This window comes from Nerophis ophidion, linkage group LG22 (genome assembly GCF_033978795.1).
Source record: "Nerophis ophidion isolate RoL-2023_Sa linkage group LG22, RoL_Noph_v1.0, whole genome shotgun sequence".
NCBI lineage: Eukaryota > Metazoa > Chordata > Actinopteri > Syngnathiformes > Syngnathidae > Nerophis > Nerophis ophidion.
Genome location: NC_084632.1, coordinates 10,119,442 through 10,134,108, shown reverse-complemented (window position 1 = coordinate 10,134,108; position 14,667 = coordinate 10,119,442). Strand labels below are relative to the sequence as shown.

The 14,667-nt window shown below is 42.3% G+C and overlaps 1 protein-coding gene across 2 annotated transcripts in view; it reads left to right on the top strand.

The window, feature by feature from the left end:
- The window catches only part of si:ch1073-396h14.1 (disintegrin and metalloproteinase domain-containing protein 10), a 171,681-nt gene that overhangs the window by 12,201 nt on the left and 144,813 nt on the right, over positions 1-14,667 (top strand). For both annotated transcript variants that reach the window (XM_061883233.1, XM_061883234.1), the window contains exons 3-4: positions 2,841-2,959; positions 3,352-3,501. In XM_061883233.1, coding sequence (XP_061739217.1) covers positions 2,841-2,959; positions 3,352-3,501 — 269 coding nt within the window. The remainder of the gene's footprint in view (positions 1-2,840; positions 2,960-3,351; positions 3,502-14,667) is intronic.

Sequence of the window (14,667 nt, the reverse complement as noted above, 5' to 3'; positions counted from 1 at the left end):
GCTGCTGACGTATGTTCTGAGTGCTGATTTATGTTCTAGCTGCTGATTTATGTTCTAGCTGCTGACTTATGTTCTAACTGCTGACTTATGTTCTAGCTGCTGACGTATATTCTAGCTGCTGACTTATGTTCTAACTGGTGACTTATTTTCTGGCTGCTGACGTATGTTCTAGCTGGTAACTTATGTTCTAGCTGCTGATGTATTTACTAGCTGCTGACTTATGTTCTAGCTGCTGACTTATGTTTTAGCTGCTGACCTATGTTCTACCTGCTGACATATGTTCTAGCTGCTGACTTATGTTCTAACTGCTGACTTATGTTCTAGCTGCTGACGTATATTCTAGCTGCTGACTTATGTTCTAACTGGTGACTTATGTTCTGGCTGCTGACGTATGTTCTAGCTGGTAACTTATGTTCTAGCTGCTGATGTATTTACTAGCTGCTGACTTATGTTCTAGCTGCTGACTTATGTTTTAGCTGCTGACCTATGTTCTACCTGCTGAAATATGTTCTAGCTGCTGACGTATGTTCTAGCTGGTAACTTATGTTCTAGCTGCTGACGTATTTACTAGCTGCTGACTTATGTTATAGCTGCTAACTTATGTTCTAACTGCTGATGTATGTTCTAGCTGCTGACTTATGTTATAGCTGCTGACTTATGTTCTGCTGTTGACTTGTATTCTAGCTGCTTACGTATGTTCTAGCTGGTAACTTATGTTTTAGCTGCTGATGTATGTTCTAACTGCTGACTTATGTTCTAGCTGCTGACTTATGTTCTAACTGCTGACTTATGTTCTGGCTGCTGACTTATGTTCTATCTGCTGACGTATGTTCTAGCTGGTAACTTATGTTCTGGTTGCTGACATATGTTCTAGCTGCTGACGTATGTTCTAACTGCTGACTTATGTTCTAGCTGCTGACTCATGTTCTAGCTGCTGACTCATGTTCTAGCTGCTGACGTATGTTCTAACTGCTGACTTATGTTCTACCTGCTGACATATGTTCTAGCTGCTGACTTATGTTCTAGCTGCTGACGTATGCTCTAGCAGCAGATGTATGTTCTGAGTGCTGATTTATGTTCTAACTGATGATTTATGTTCTAGCTGCTGACGTATGTTCTTAGTGCTGACTTATGTTCTAGCTGCTGACTTATGTTCTAGCTGCTGATGTATGTTCTGAGTGCTGATTTATGTTCTAGCTGCTGATGTATGTTCTAGCTGCTGACTTATGTTCTATCTGCTGACGTATGTTCTAGCTGGTAACTTATGTTCTGGCTGCTGACTTATGTTCTAGCTGCTGACGTATGCTCTAACTGCTGACTTATGTTCTAGCTGCTGACTCATGTTCTAGCTGCTGACTCATGTTCTAGCTGCTGACGTATTTTCTAACTGGTGACTTATGTTCTACCTGCTGACATATGTTCTAGCTGCTGACTTATGTTCTAGCTGCTGACGTATGCTCTAGCAGCAGACGTATGTTCTGAGTGCTGATTTATGTTCTAACTGATGATTTATGTTCTAGCTGCTGACGTATGTTCTTAGTGCTGACTTATGTTCTAGCTGCTGATGTATGTTCTGAGTGTTGATTTATGTTCTAGCTGCTGATGTATGTTCTCAGCTGCTGACTTATGTTCTATCTGCTGACGTATGTTCTAGCTGGTAACTTATGTTCTGGCTGCTGACATATGTTCTAGCTGCTGACGTATGTTCTGACTGCTGACTTATGTTCTAGCTGCTGACTCATGTTCTAGCTGCTGACTCATGTTCTAGCTGCTGACGTATTTTCTAACTGCTGACTTATGTTCTACCTGCTGACATATGTTCTAGCTGCTGACTTATGTTCTAGCTGCTGACGTATGCTCTAGCAGCAGACGTATGTTCTGAGTGCTGATTTATGTTCTAACTGATGATTTATGTTCTAGCTGCTGACGTATGTTCTTAGTGCTGACTTATGTTCTTAGTGCTGACTTATGTTCTAGCTGCTGATGTATGTTCTGAGTGTTGATTTATATTCTAGCTGCTGATGTATGTTCTAGCTGCTGACTTATGTTCTATCTGCTGACGTATGTTCTAGCTGGTAACTTATGTTCTGGCTGCTGAGATATGTTCTAGCTGCTTATGTATGTTCTGAGTGTTGATTTATGTTCTAGCTGCTGATGTATGTTCTGGCTGCTGACATATGTTCTAGCTGCTGACGTATGTTCTAACTGCTGACTTATGTTCTAGCTGCTGACTCATGTTCTAGCTGCTGACTCATGCTCTAGCTGCTGACGTATTTTCTAATTGCTGACTTATGTTCTACCTGCTGACATATGTTCTAGCTGCTGACTTATGTTCTAGCTGCTGACGTATGTTCTGAGTGCTGATTTATGTTCTAACTGATGATTTATGTTCTAGCTGCTGACGTATGTTCTTAGTGCTGACTTATGTTCTAGCTGCTGACTTATGTTCTAGCTGCTGATGTATGTTCTGAGTGCTGATTTATGTTCTAACTGATGATTTATGTTCTAGCTGCTGACGTATGTTCTTAGTGCTGACCTATGTTCTAGCTGCTGACTTATGTTCTAGCTGCTGATGTATGTTCTGAGTGCTGATTTATGTTCTAGCTGCTGATGTATGTTCTAGCTGCTGACGTATGTTCTGAGTGCTGACTTATGTTCTAGCTGCTGACGTATGTTCTAGCTGCTGACTTATGTTCTAGCTGCTGACTTATGTTCTAGCTACTGACGTATGTTCTTACTGCTGACTTATGTTCTAACTGCTGACTTATGTTCTGGCTGCTTACTTATGTTCTAACTGCTGACTTATGTTCTGGCTGCTTATGTATGTTTGTTTCCCTCAGAAATTTCCGCTTGCGCCTGAGACGAGCCGCCAAGGACTTCTCCAGCGACTTCAAGGTGATCAGTGAAGATGGAGCGACCACGCCCGACCTGTCCCACTTATACTCCGGCACACTGGAAGGTGAGTAGGTGACCCCGCACAGGATAAGAGTGGCCCCCACATAGGATAAGAGTAACCCCCACACAGGATAACAGTGGCCCCCACACAGGATAAGAGTAACCCCCACACAGGATAAGAGTAACCCCCACACAGGATAAGAGTGGCCCCCACACAGGATAAGAGTGGCCCCCACACAGGATAAGAGTAACCCCCACACAGGATAAAAGTGGCCCCACACAGGATAAGAGTAACCCCCACTAAGGATAAGAGTGGCCCCCACTAAGGATAAGAGTGGCCCCCACTAAGGATAAGAGTGGCCCCCACACAGGATAAGAGTGGCCCCACACAGGATAAGAGTGGCCCCACACAGGATAAGGGTGGCCCCACACTGACGAGTTGTCACGCTGTTGCAGGCGAAGATGGTTCGGCATGTCACGGCTCCGTGCTGGAGGGCCAGTTTGAAGGCAGCATCCGGAGCCAGAACGTGACGTACCACGTGGAAGCGGCCCAAAGATACGAGGCCAGCGATCATCACTCCATTATCTACCGTGAAGAAGACATGGGTGACTAGAACACACTGCTTGAGCCTCAAATAAACATCCCATCATGTGCTTGTTGATACTGATTAATAGTGGCCCATATTCCTTAGCTGCTGAAGTTATTTAATCATGCAAGTTCATTTTAAACGTGCATAGGACACGTCAGTAAACAACCGGCCAAGGCTTTAAAGGCCTACTGAAATTTGTTTTTCTTATTCAAACAGGGATAGCAGGTCCATTCTATGTGTAATACTTGATCATTTCGCGATATTGCCATATTTTTGCTGAAAGGATTTAGTAGAGAACATCGACGATAAAGTTCGCAACTTTTGGTCGCTAATAAAAAAGCCTTGCCTTTACCGGAAGTATGTGAGCGTGACGTCACCGGTGTGAGGGCTCAGGACATCCTCACATTGTTTATAATGTGAGCCACCAGCAGTAAGAGCAATTCGGACCGAGAAAGCGACGATTTCCCCATTAATTTGAGCGAGGTTGAAAGATTCGTGGATGACGAAAGTTGGAGTGAAGCACTAAAAAAAAGGAAAAGCGACGGCTCCAGGCGGCGGCAGTGGGCGAGTTTCAGATGTAAGTAGACAAATTTACTAGGATAATTCTGGAAAATCCCTTATCTTCTTACTGTGTTAATAGTATTTTAGTGAGATTATAAAGTCATACCTGTAAGTCGGATGGCTGCGGTGAACGCCAGTGTCTCTGAGAGAAGCCGAGGAGCCAAGATCACAGCTGCCTTTTTGAGCTGCAGGATGAAGTCGCTTAATCCACTCAAGTCTCCGGTAAGAGCCGACTTAATAATCACAATATTCCCATCCAAAAACATGCTGGTTGACGTAGAGAAACATGTTCGCTTGACCGCTCTGTGTTAGAGCTACACAACAAACAAAAAAACACCGGCTGTGTCTCGATGCTAAAGACAGCTGCAATCCACCGCTTTCCACCAACAGCATTGTTCTTTATAGTCTCCATTATTAATTGAACAAATTGCAAAAGATTCAGCAACACAGATGTCCAAATTACTGTGTAATTATGAGATGAAAAGAGACAACTTATAGCCGTAAGTGGTGCTGGGCTAATATGTCCCCTCCAACCAATAACGTCACAAGCACGCTTCATCATACGCGTCATCATTCTGCGACATTTTCAACAGGAAACTCCGCGGGAAATTTAAAATTGTAATTTAGTAAACAAAAAAAGGCCGTATTGGCATGTGTTGCAATGTTAATATTTCATCATTGATATATAAACTATCAGACTGTGTGGTCGGTAGTAGTGGGTTTCAGTAGGACTTTAATGTGATCAGGCGATATCACAGACACCCCATCACATGTGTCCGAGAGGAACGTCAGCATTTGCATTTGAAAATGTAGAACATTTCCTGGGAAATTTGGTAAATACGTGGGATTTCTCTACATCACAATAACAGCTACTTAACTTTTGATAGCCTTTGGAAGGTTTCCTCCTCAAGAGTATTTCCAACATTTCAATAAAAGTTCCTTCCCGTAGCTTATAGTTGAGACATTTTTCAACTGGCTGACATTTCTTTCTGGATGTTACAGAAAGTATGAGAATGTGTGAGCTGCTGCATGCTCATCTTTCCTTATAGCATAAGTGCACATTCATTTATTGATTGAAACTTTTATTAGTAGATTGCACAGTTCAGTACATATCCCGTACAATTGACCACTAAATGGTAACACCCCAATAAGTTTTTCAACTTGTTTAAGTCGAGGTCCACCTTCATCAATTCATGTTGCCACACCAGCAGCACACCTGTCCTAAACCTGACTAAATAACAAGTCAAATGTTTTTATTAATGTAATCGATTTTTTTTCCCAATACAAATGTTTTGGCCCGCTTCCAATAACAATAACAAAAAATATTGTTCTTCATGAGCTGTGTACTAGTTGTGTGTGTCCGGCTGGGAAACAGGTTTGTTTGTACCCCTTTCAGATATTGCATTCAGTTCCCATTGAAACATTCACCGGTTGCACAATGAGAAGTAAGCATGGGATCAAATGTACAGTCCTGTAACTTTCTCTTTGTCAAATATATCTTTTTATTGGCATTACTTTGATATAATAACAGTATTTCGTGATGAATATTTATATATTAAGATTCTTTATAAAGGACACGAGAATAAGCAGACATTTGATTGGTATATCCTAGAGCAGGGGTCGGCAACCTTTACCACTCAAAGAGCCATTTTGACCCGTTTCACAAAGTAAAGAAAACAATGGGAGCCACAAAACTCTTATGAAATTTATAATGAAATAATACTGCATACGGAAATTTTTTTGCCTTGTGCTATGTATAAACCAAGGGTCTCAGACACGCGTCCCGCGAGTTTTATATGAATGCCGCTTGACAGCGTCACACCTGGCAACCCTCCCAATTTTCCCGGGAGACCATCAAATTTCAGAATGATTATTCTCTCGAATGTACGCTGGTGTTCACTCAATGAACAATATTAAGGGCGTCCAATGATGGCACTACCGCTAGCGCCCTCTAAAGTTTGTACAAATATCTTGCCAGCCCAAAGAATTGTTTGACGAGGATATTGCAGACACACGTAAGAGACTGCAAGGCATCCTTATTCAACAGCAATACAGGTCACACTGAGGGTGACCGTTTAAACAACTTTAGCACTCTTACTAATATGTGCCACACTGTGACCCCACACCAAACAAGAATCACAAACACATTTCAGGAGAACATCCGCACTATAACACAACATAAACACGACAGAACAAATACCCAGAATCCCATGTAGCCCTGACTCTTCCGGGCTACATTATACACCCATAAATAATGTTCAGAGCTGGGCGGTGGGGAAGCAGCAGTCACAGAGGTAGGATGCATACCAGAAGCAAACAATTCTTTCTTGCAGACAGAAGGTTACTTGAGGTCACATTGAACCAGAGACTATACCTGCATGTACTGTAGCCACCGTAAAAATAGCCAAAGAAAAAAAAGGACAAGTACCGAGGGCGGAAAAGGAGTGGGTTCTTCCGAGGATGTTGTAGTCGTAATGATTTGTGCAGTCCTTTGAGACATTTGTGATTTGGGGCTATATAAATAAACATTGATTGATTGATTGATTGAACACTGCAAAAATAGAAGAGTATGTCCTCCGTAGAGGCGTATAAGAGCGTGTCCTCCATGGAGGCGTATGACAGCGTGTCATCTGTGGAGGCGTATGAGAGCATGTCCTCTGTGGAGGCGTGTGAGAGCATGTCCTCTGTGGAGGCGTATGAGAGCATGTCCTCTGTGGAGGCGTATGAGAGCATGTCCTCTGTGGAGGCTTATGAGAGCGTGTCCTCCGTGGAGGCGTATAAGAGCGTGTCCTCCGTGGAGGCGTATGACAGCGTGTCCTCTGTGGAGGCGTATGACAGCATGTCCTCTGTGGAGGCGTATGAGAGCATGTCCTCTGTGGAGGCGTATGAGAGCATGTCCTCTGTGGAGGCGTATGAAAGCGTGTCCTCCGTGGAGGTGTATGAGAGCGTGTCCTCCGTGGAGGCGTATGAAAGCGTGTCCTCCGTGGAGGTGTATGAGAGCGTGTCCTCCGTGGAGGTGTATGAGAGCGTGTCCTCCGTGGAGGCGTATGAGAGTGTGTCTTCTGTGGAGGCGTATGAGAGTGTGTCTTCCGTGGAGGCGTATAAGAGCATGTCCTCCGTGGAGGTGTATGAGAGTGTGTCCTTAGTGGAGGCGTATGAGAGCGTGTCCTCCGTGGAGGCGTATGAGAGCGTGTCCTCCGTGGAGGTGTATGAGAGCGTGTCTTCTGTGGAGGCGTATGAGAGCGTGTCCTCCGTGGAGGCGTATGAGAGCGTGTCTTCTGTGGAGGCGTATGAGAGCGTGTCCTCCGTGGAGGTGTATGAGAGCGTGTCTTCTGTGGAGGCGTATGAGAGCGTGTCCTCCGTGGAGGCGTATGAGAGTGTGTCTTCCGTGGAGGCGTATAAGAGCATGTCCTCCGTGGAGGTGTATGAGAGTGTGTCCTTAGTGGAGGCGTATGAGAGCGTGTCCTCCGTGGAGGTGTATGAGAGCGTGTCCTCCGTGGAGGCGTATGAGAGCGTGTCCTCCGTGGAGGTGTATGAGAGCGTGTCTTCTGTGGAGGCGTATGAGAGCGTGTCCTCCGTGGAGGCGTATGAGAGCGTGTCTTCTGTGGAGGCGTATGAGAGTGTGTCTTCCGTGGAGGCGTATAAGAGCATGTCCTCCGTGGAGGTGTATGAGAGTGTGTCCTTAGTGGAGGCGTATGAGAGCGTGTCCTCCGTGGAGGCGTATGAGAGCGTGTCCTCTGTGGAGGTGTATGAGAGCGTGTCCTCCGTGGAGGCGTATGAGAGCGTGTCCTTTGTGGAGGCAAATGAGAGCGTGTCCTCCGTGGAGGCCAGATGTCACTGTAGGTGGGAGCACGTGTGTTCCTGGCGTGACGTTAATCCCAAGAAGAGTATTCTCCCAACATGTTGGAAATGGGCTGAGGGCTGTGGGCCAGTCCCTTCTCAACAGTGCAGTGCAAACCTTGACTTCGGTAGCCACAAAATGACAACATCCTGCGCTGGGATCCCCGTGCCAGCTTATCTGGCAGGAAGGTATTAACAATGTGGCACGTGGTGTTTCCACGTGACAATCGATGGGCCGCGTTTTGAAATTAGCACACAAACGGGGTGCATGTGACGCGTGTGGTACGGCATGTTTCCACTTCCTGTGGGTGTGGTCAGCGTAAGAAAGGCTGTGGAGGACGAGGTGTCCCTTCAGACGGAGGTCACCCTCAGTTATGGCACAGTCCAGGGTGTTTATTTTGAGCTGAACACAGTGTTGCACCACTGATTTGTCAAGGGTGTGTCGTGTGAGTAGACATAGGTTGGAGTGATTTTAAGAGCAGGCCAAGGAGGAGGCAGCCTACAATAAAAACGGGTATTTAATGATTCAACAAAGAAACAAAACGTAAGAGCGGACAGACTAAAAATAAAATAAAACTGAATGTAATATATTTGACAATATATTTGTCTCCTAGTATGTGCGGGAGCCAGACTACGGCCCCAGCCACCTAGAGAGCCCAAACCAAAACAGCAGGTGCACTGCCCAGGGAACAAGGGACCACCGGCCACACCGGACACGCTGCCACCACATCAAGTCACCAACACCAACACAGACCCTTGTCCTCCTGGGGGTTCTTCAGACCACCAAGCACCGACACGAGAGCCCTTTTCAGGGTTACATTATTGTTTTATTTTTCAATAAGTCTCTCAGTTGCTTTCCAGCAATTGTATTTTTCTCTCTCACTCGCGCTCTGGCTCCAGCCTCCACCCCATCTCTCCTCCTGGCTGCTGCTTATAACAGGGCAACAGGTGATTAGATAACAAGGCCCAGTTGGGCCATCTATGCACCTGTCGCTGATTTCGAGGCCGGTCCTGGGACACCCAAGTTTGCTGCAGGCCCACAGGCCACGCCCCCACCACAGTTAGCTTCAGAATAACAATTTTATTATAAAGAATAAGAGACCTATTATACTCTAGAAATGTTGGTCTTACTTAAAAATGCACCCGTTTAGTTGTGTTCAGTGTTATAAAAATATTATATGGCTCTTACGGAAATACATTTTTAAATATTTGGCTTTCATGGCTCTCTCAGCCAAAAAGGTTCCCGACCCCTGCACTAGACTGACAAGAGACATTTTAAAGAATGGGCTGTTACCTGATTTTTGTTTAAATATAATTAACCTGGGCTTCACGGTGGGAGAGGGGTTAGTGCGTCTGCCTCACAATACGAAGGTCCTGCAGTCCTGGGTTCAAATCCAGGCTCGGGATCTTTCTGTGTGGAGTTTGCATGTTCTCCCCGTGAATGCGTGGGTTCCCTCCGGGTACTCCGGCTTCCTCCCACTTCCAAAGACATGCACCTGGGGATAGGTTGATTGGCAACACTAAATTGGCCCTAGTGTGTGAATGTGAGTGTGAATGTTGTCTGTCTATCTGTGTTGGCCCTGCGATGAGGGGGCGACTTGTCCAGGGTGTACCCCGCCTTCCGCCCGATTGTAGCTGAGATAGGCGCCAGCGACCCCAAAAGGGAATAAGCGGTAGAAAATGGATGGATGGATGGATAATTAACCTGTTTTGAGACATTATTTATGTGTATATACAATAGGTTATTTTGACTATTGCTACCTCTGTACTATTTCTAAAACTGTGAATGTTACATAATATAAGTGTGACTTATTTTGTTATACTGTCAACAGAGCAAGTTCAAGTATCATTGGCAAATTTTCACCTTGGCGTGCTGCCCGCCTTGGCACGCATATATGTGTCCTCTTTTTGGGATTTCAGATCATGGTCAGCCTAGTCACTACTTCAAAGTAAAAGTCTCCACAGTACAAAATATAGAAAGGTTATGAAGTACTTAGTTTGTACTTGTTCCTATTTGGGACCTAATAAAGACTTTACTTGGTAGACTTTAAGTAGTTGTAATGTTAGCAAGAGGACATGTACACTTGTGTACTTTGTAGGACATGTACACTTTGTGTACTTTGTAGGACATGTACACTTTTGTACTTTGTAGGACATGTACACTTTGTGTACTTTGTAGGACATGTACACTTTATGTACTTTGTAGGACATGTACACTTTTGTACTTTGTAGGACATGTACACTTTTGTACTTTGTAGGACATGTACACTTTATGTACTTTGTAGGACATGTACACTTTGTGTACTTTGTAGGACATGTACACTTTGTGTACTTTGTAGGACATGTACACTTTTGTACTTTGTAGGACATGTACACTTTATGTACTTTGTAGGACATGTACACTTTTGTACTTTGTAGGACATGTACACTTTATGTACTTTGTAGGACATGTACACTTTGTGTACTTTGTAGGACATGTACACTTTGTGTACTTTGTAGGACATGTACACTTTATGTACTTTGTAGGACATGTACACTTTATGTACTTTGTAGGACATGTACACTTTATGTACTTTGTAGGACATGTACACTTTATGTACTTTGTAGGACATGTACACTTTATGTACTTTGTAGGACATGTACACTTTGTGTACTTTGTAGGACATGTACACTTTGTGTACTTTGTAGGACATGTACACTTTATGTACTTTGTAGGACATGTACACTTTATGTACTTTGTAGGACATGTACACTTTTGTACTTTGTAGGACATGTACATTTTATGTACTTTGTAGGACATGTACACTTTGTGTACTTTGTAGGACATGTACACTTTATGTACTTTGTAGGACATGTACACTTTTGTACTTTGTAGGACATGTACACTTTATGTACTTTGTAGGACATGTACACTTTATGTACTTTGTAGGACATGTACACTTTGTGTACTTTGTAGGACATGTACACTTGTGTACTTTGTAGGACATGTACACTTTATGTACTTTGTAGGACATGTACACTTTTGTACTTTCTAGGACATGTACACTTTGTGTACTTTGTAGGACATGTACACTTTGTGTACTTTGTAGGACATGTACACTTTGTGTACTTTGTAGGACATGTACACTTTATGTACTTTGTAGGACATATACACTTTTGTATTGTGTAGGTGTTGGAGCTCCTATTTCCCCACAGAAGTGTAGAATATGAATATTTCCAATACTGCACAGCCGTCTTGGCGCCACTTTCAGCTGAGTCTGACATTTTCCGTCGGTCTTTCGTGGAAGTGGAAGTGTGTGTCCCAAAGTGCTTTTAATATTGCGTCAAAGTAGCCATACATCATTTTCAAATATTTGTCTCCTGGTGACGGCTGTCCGCTGGCTTTGGACAAGCGGAGGATGAGAGAACTAAATGGCCATCAACTCTGTTAGTGTTTACAACAGGGGTCACCAACCTTTTTGAAACCAAGAGGTACTTCTTGGGTACTGATTAATGCGAAGGGCTACCAGTTTGATACACACTTAAATAAATTGCCAGAAATAGCCATTTTGCTCAATTTACCTTTAATAAATCTCTCTCTCTCTCTCTCTCTATATATATATATATATATATATATATGTATATGTATATATATATAAGTGTGTATTATATTTATATAGCGCTTTTCTCTAGTGACTCAAAGCGCTTTACATTGTGAAACCCAATATCAAAGTTACATGTTTGTTTGTTTTTTTAAACCAGTGTGGTTGGCACTGGGAGCAGGTGGGTAAAGTGTCCCAAGGACTTAACGGCAGTAACTAGGATGGCAGAAGCGGGAATCGAACCTGGAAGCCTCATGTTCGTGGCACGGCCACTCTACCAACCGAGCTATACCATCCTTCCTTTTTATGCCGCTTATTCCCTTTTGGGATCGCCGGGGGTGCTGGCGCCTATCTCAGCTACAATCGGGCGGAAGGCGGCATACACCCTGGACAAGTCGCCACCTGATCGCAGGGCCAAGACAGATAGACAGACAACATTCACACTCACATTCACATATATAGATTTATTTATTAAAGGTAAATTGAGCAAATTGGCTATTTCTGGCAATTTATTTAAGTGTGTATCATATATATATATATATATATATATATATATGTCATTCCACCATACATTTTTTTTCCTTTTACGGAAGGTTTTTGGTAGGGAACAAATTATGAAAAAAACACTTAATTGAAGGGTTTAAAAGAGGAGAAAACAGGAAAAAAAAATGAAAATTACATTTTGAAACATAGTTTATCTTCAATTTCGACTCTTTAAAATTCAAAATTCAACCGAAGAAAATGAAGAGAAAAACTAGCTAATTCGATTCTTTTTGAAAAAATTTAAAAAAGAATTTATGGAACATCATTAGTAATTTTTCCTGATTAAGATTAATTTTAGAATTTTGATGACATGTTTTAAATAGGTTAAAATCCAATCTGCATTTTGTTAGAATATATAACAAATTGGACCAAGCTATATTTCTAACAAAGACAAATCATTATTTCTTCTAGATTTTCCAGAACAAAAATTTAAAAAGAAATTGAAAAGACTTTGAAATATGATTTAAATTTGATTCCAAAGATTTTCTAGATTTGCCAGAATATTTCTTTTGAATTTTAATCATAATAAGTTTGAATAAATATTTCACAAATATTCTTCGTCGAAAAAACAGAAGCTAAAATGAAGAATTAAATTCAAATGTATTTATTATTCTTTACAATAAAAATAAATAAATGTACTTGGACATTGATTTAAATTGTCAGGAAAGAAGAGGATGGAATTTAAAAGGTAAAAAGGTATATGTGTTTAAAAATCCTAAAATCCTTTTTTAAGTTGTATTTTTTCTCTAAAATTGTCTTTCTGAAAGTTTTAAGAAGAAAAGTAAAAAAAATAAATGAATTTATTCCAACAAGTGAAGACCAAGTTTTTAAAAATTTTTTGGGATTTTCAAATTCTATTTGAGTTTAGTCCCTCTTAGAATGAAAAATGTCGAGTAAAGCGAAACCAGCTTGCTAGTAAATAAATACAACTTTAAAAATAGAGGCAGCTCACTGGTAAGTGCTGCTATTTGAGCTATTTTTAGAACAGGTCAGCGGGCAACTCATCTGGTCCTTACGGGCTACCTGGTGCCCGCGGGCGCCGTGTTGGTGACCCCTGCATTAAACAATGTAACAAGGTTTTCCAAAATAAATCAATTAAAGTTATGAAAAAAAATGCCAACATGGCACTGCCATATTTATTATTGAAGTCACAAAGTGCATTATTTTTGGAATTGGATTGCATTGTTATGGTATTGTTGAATTGATTAAAAAAAAATAAAAAAATAGTTTTTTTAAAAATGAGAATTGATTTTGAATTGCACAACGTATTTGATTCAATTCGTTTTTGAATCGTTTTTTTCCCACACCCCTAATATTTATATATATATATATATATATATATATATATACACACACAGTATATGTGTGTATGTATGTATGATGGTTTGTTGCTGGTTCCCCTGACACCGACAGACCTTCACTGGAGCCCAGGAAGTTTGGTTTGAAGAATGTTTATTTGTGCATGTGCGCACACACACACACACACACACTCACACACACACACACACACACGCACGCACGCACGCACGCACGCACGCACACACACACACACAGCAACTTTTCAGTCTTGCTGGCGTGTTGCTGTGTGTGTGCGTGCGTGTGAGTGTATGTGTGTGTGTGTGTGTGTGTGTGTGTGCCGCTGCATCCCTCTAGACATATGTTTGAAAGACGCACTTCTCCTCTGTCCGCCCTTTCAAGTCAGCTGACACAACATCACCTGCTCGTGTGTACCACATGACAGCAAACATGTCAAGGTCATTTGAGGTCATGTGACTTGACAAAATCTGCCAGGATGAATGATGATTTGTTGTCTGGGCCAGCAGATGATGATTCTACCGTACTTAGCACGGCTGAATGTACTCGCGTTACTTGGAGTACCTGCTCATTTCACAAACAAATGTCTGCCAAGTGTCTGTCCTTAAAGCAAATGTCTGCCAAGTGTCTGTCCTTAAAGCAAATGTCTGCCAAGTGTCTGTCCTTAAAACAAATGTCTGCCAAGTGTCTGTCCTTAAGGCAAATGTCTGCCAAGTGTCTGTCCTTAAGGCAAATGTCTGCCAAGTGTCTGTCCTTTAAACAAATCCAAGTGTCTGTCCTTTAAACAAATGTCTGCCAAGTGTCTGTCCTTAAGGCAAATGTCTGCCAAGTGTCTGTCCTTAAAGCAAATGTCTGCCAAGTGTCTGTCCTTAAAACAAATGTCTGCCAAGTGTCTGTCCTTAAGGCAAATGTCTGCCAAGTGTCTGTCCTTAAGGCAAATGTCTGCCAAGTGTTTGTCCTTAAAGCAAATGTCTGCCAAGTGTCTGTCCTTAAGGCAAATGTCTGCCAAGTGTCTGTCCTTAAAACAAATGTCTGCCAAGTGTCTGTCCTTAAGGCAAATGTCTGCCAAGTGTCTGTCCTTTAAACAAATCCAAGTGTCTGTCCTTAAAACAAATGTCTGCCAAGTGTCTGTCCTTAAGGCAAATGTCTGCCAAGTGTCTGTCCTTAAAGCAAATGTCTGCCAAGTGTCTGTCCTTAAAACAAATGTCTGCCAAGTGTCTGTCCTTAAGGCAAATGTCTGCCAAGTGTCTGTCCTTAAGGCAAATGTCTGCCAAGTGTTTGTCCTTAAAGCAAATGTCTGCCAAGTGTCTGTCCTTAAGGCAAATGTCTGCCAAGTGTCTGTC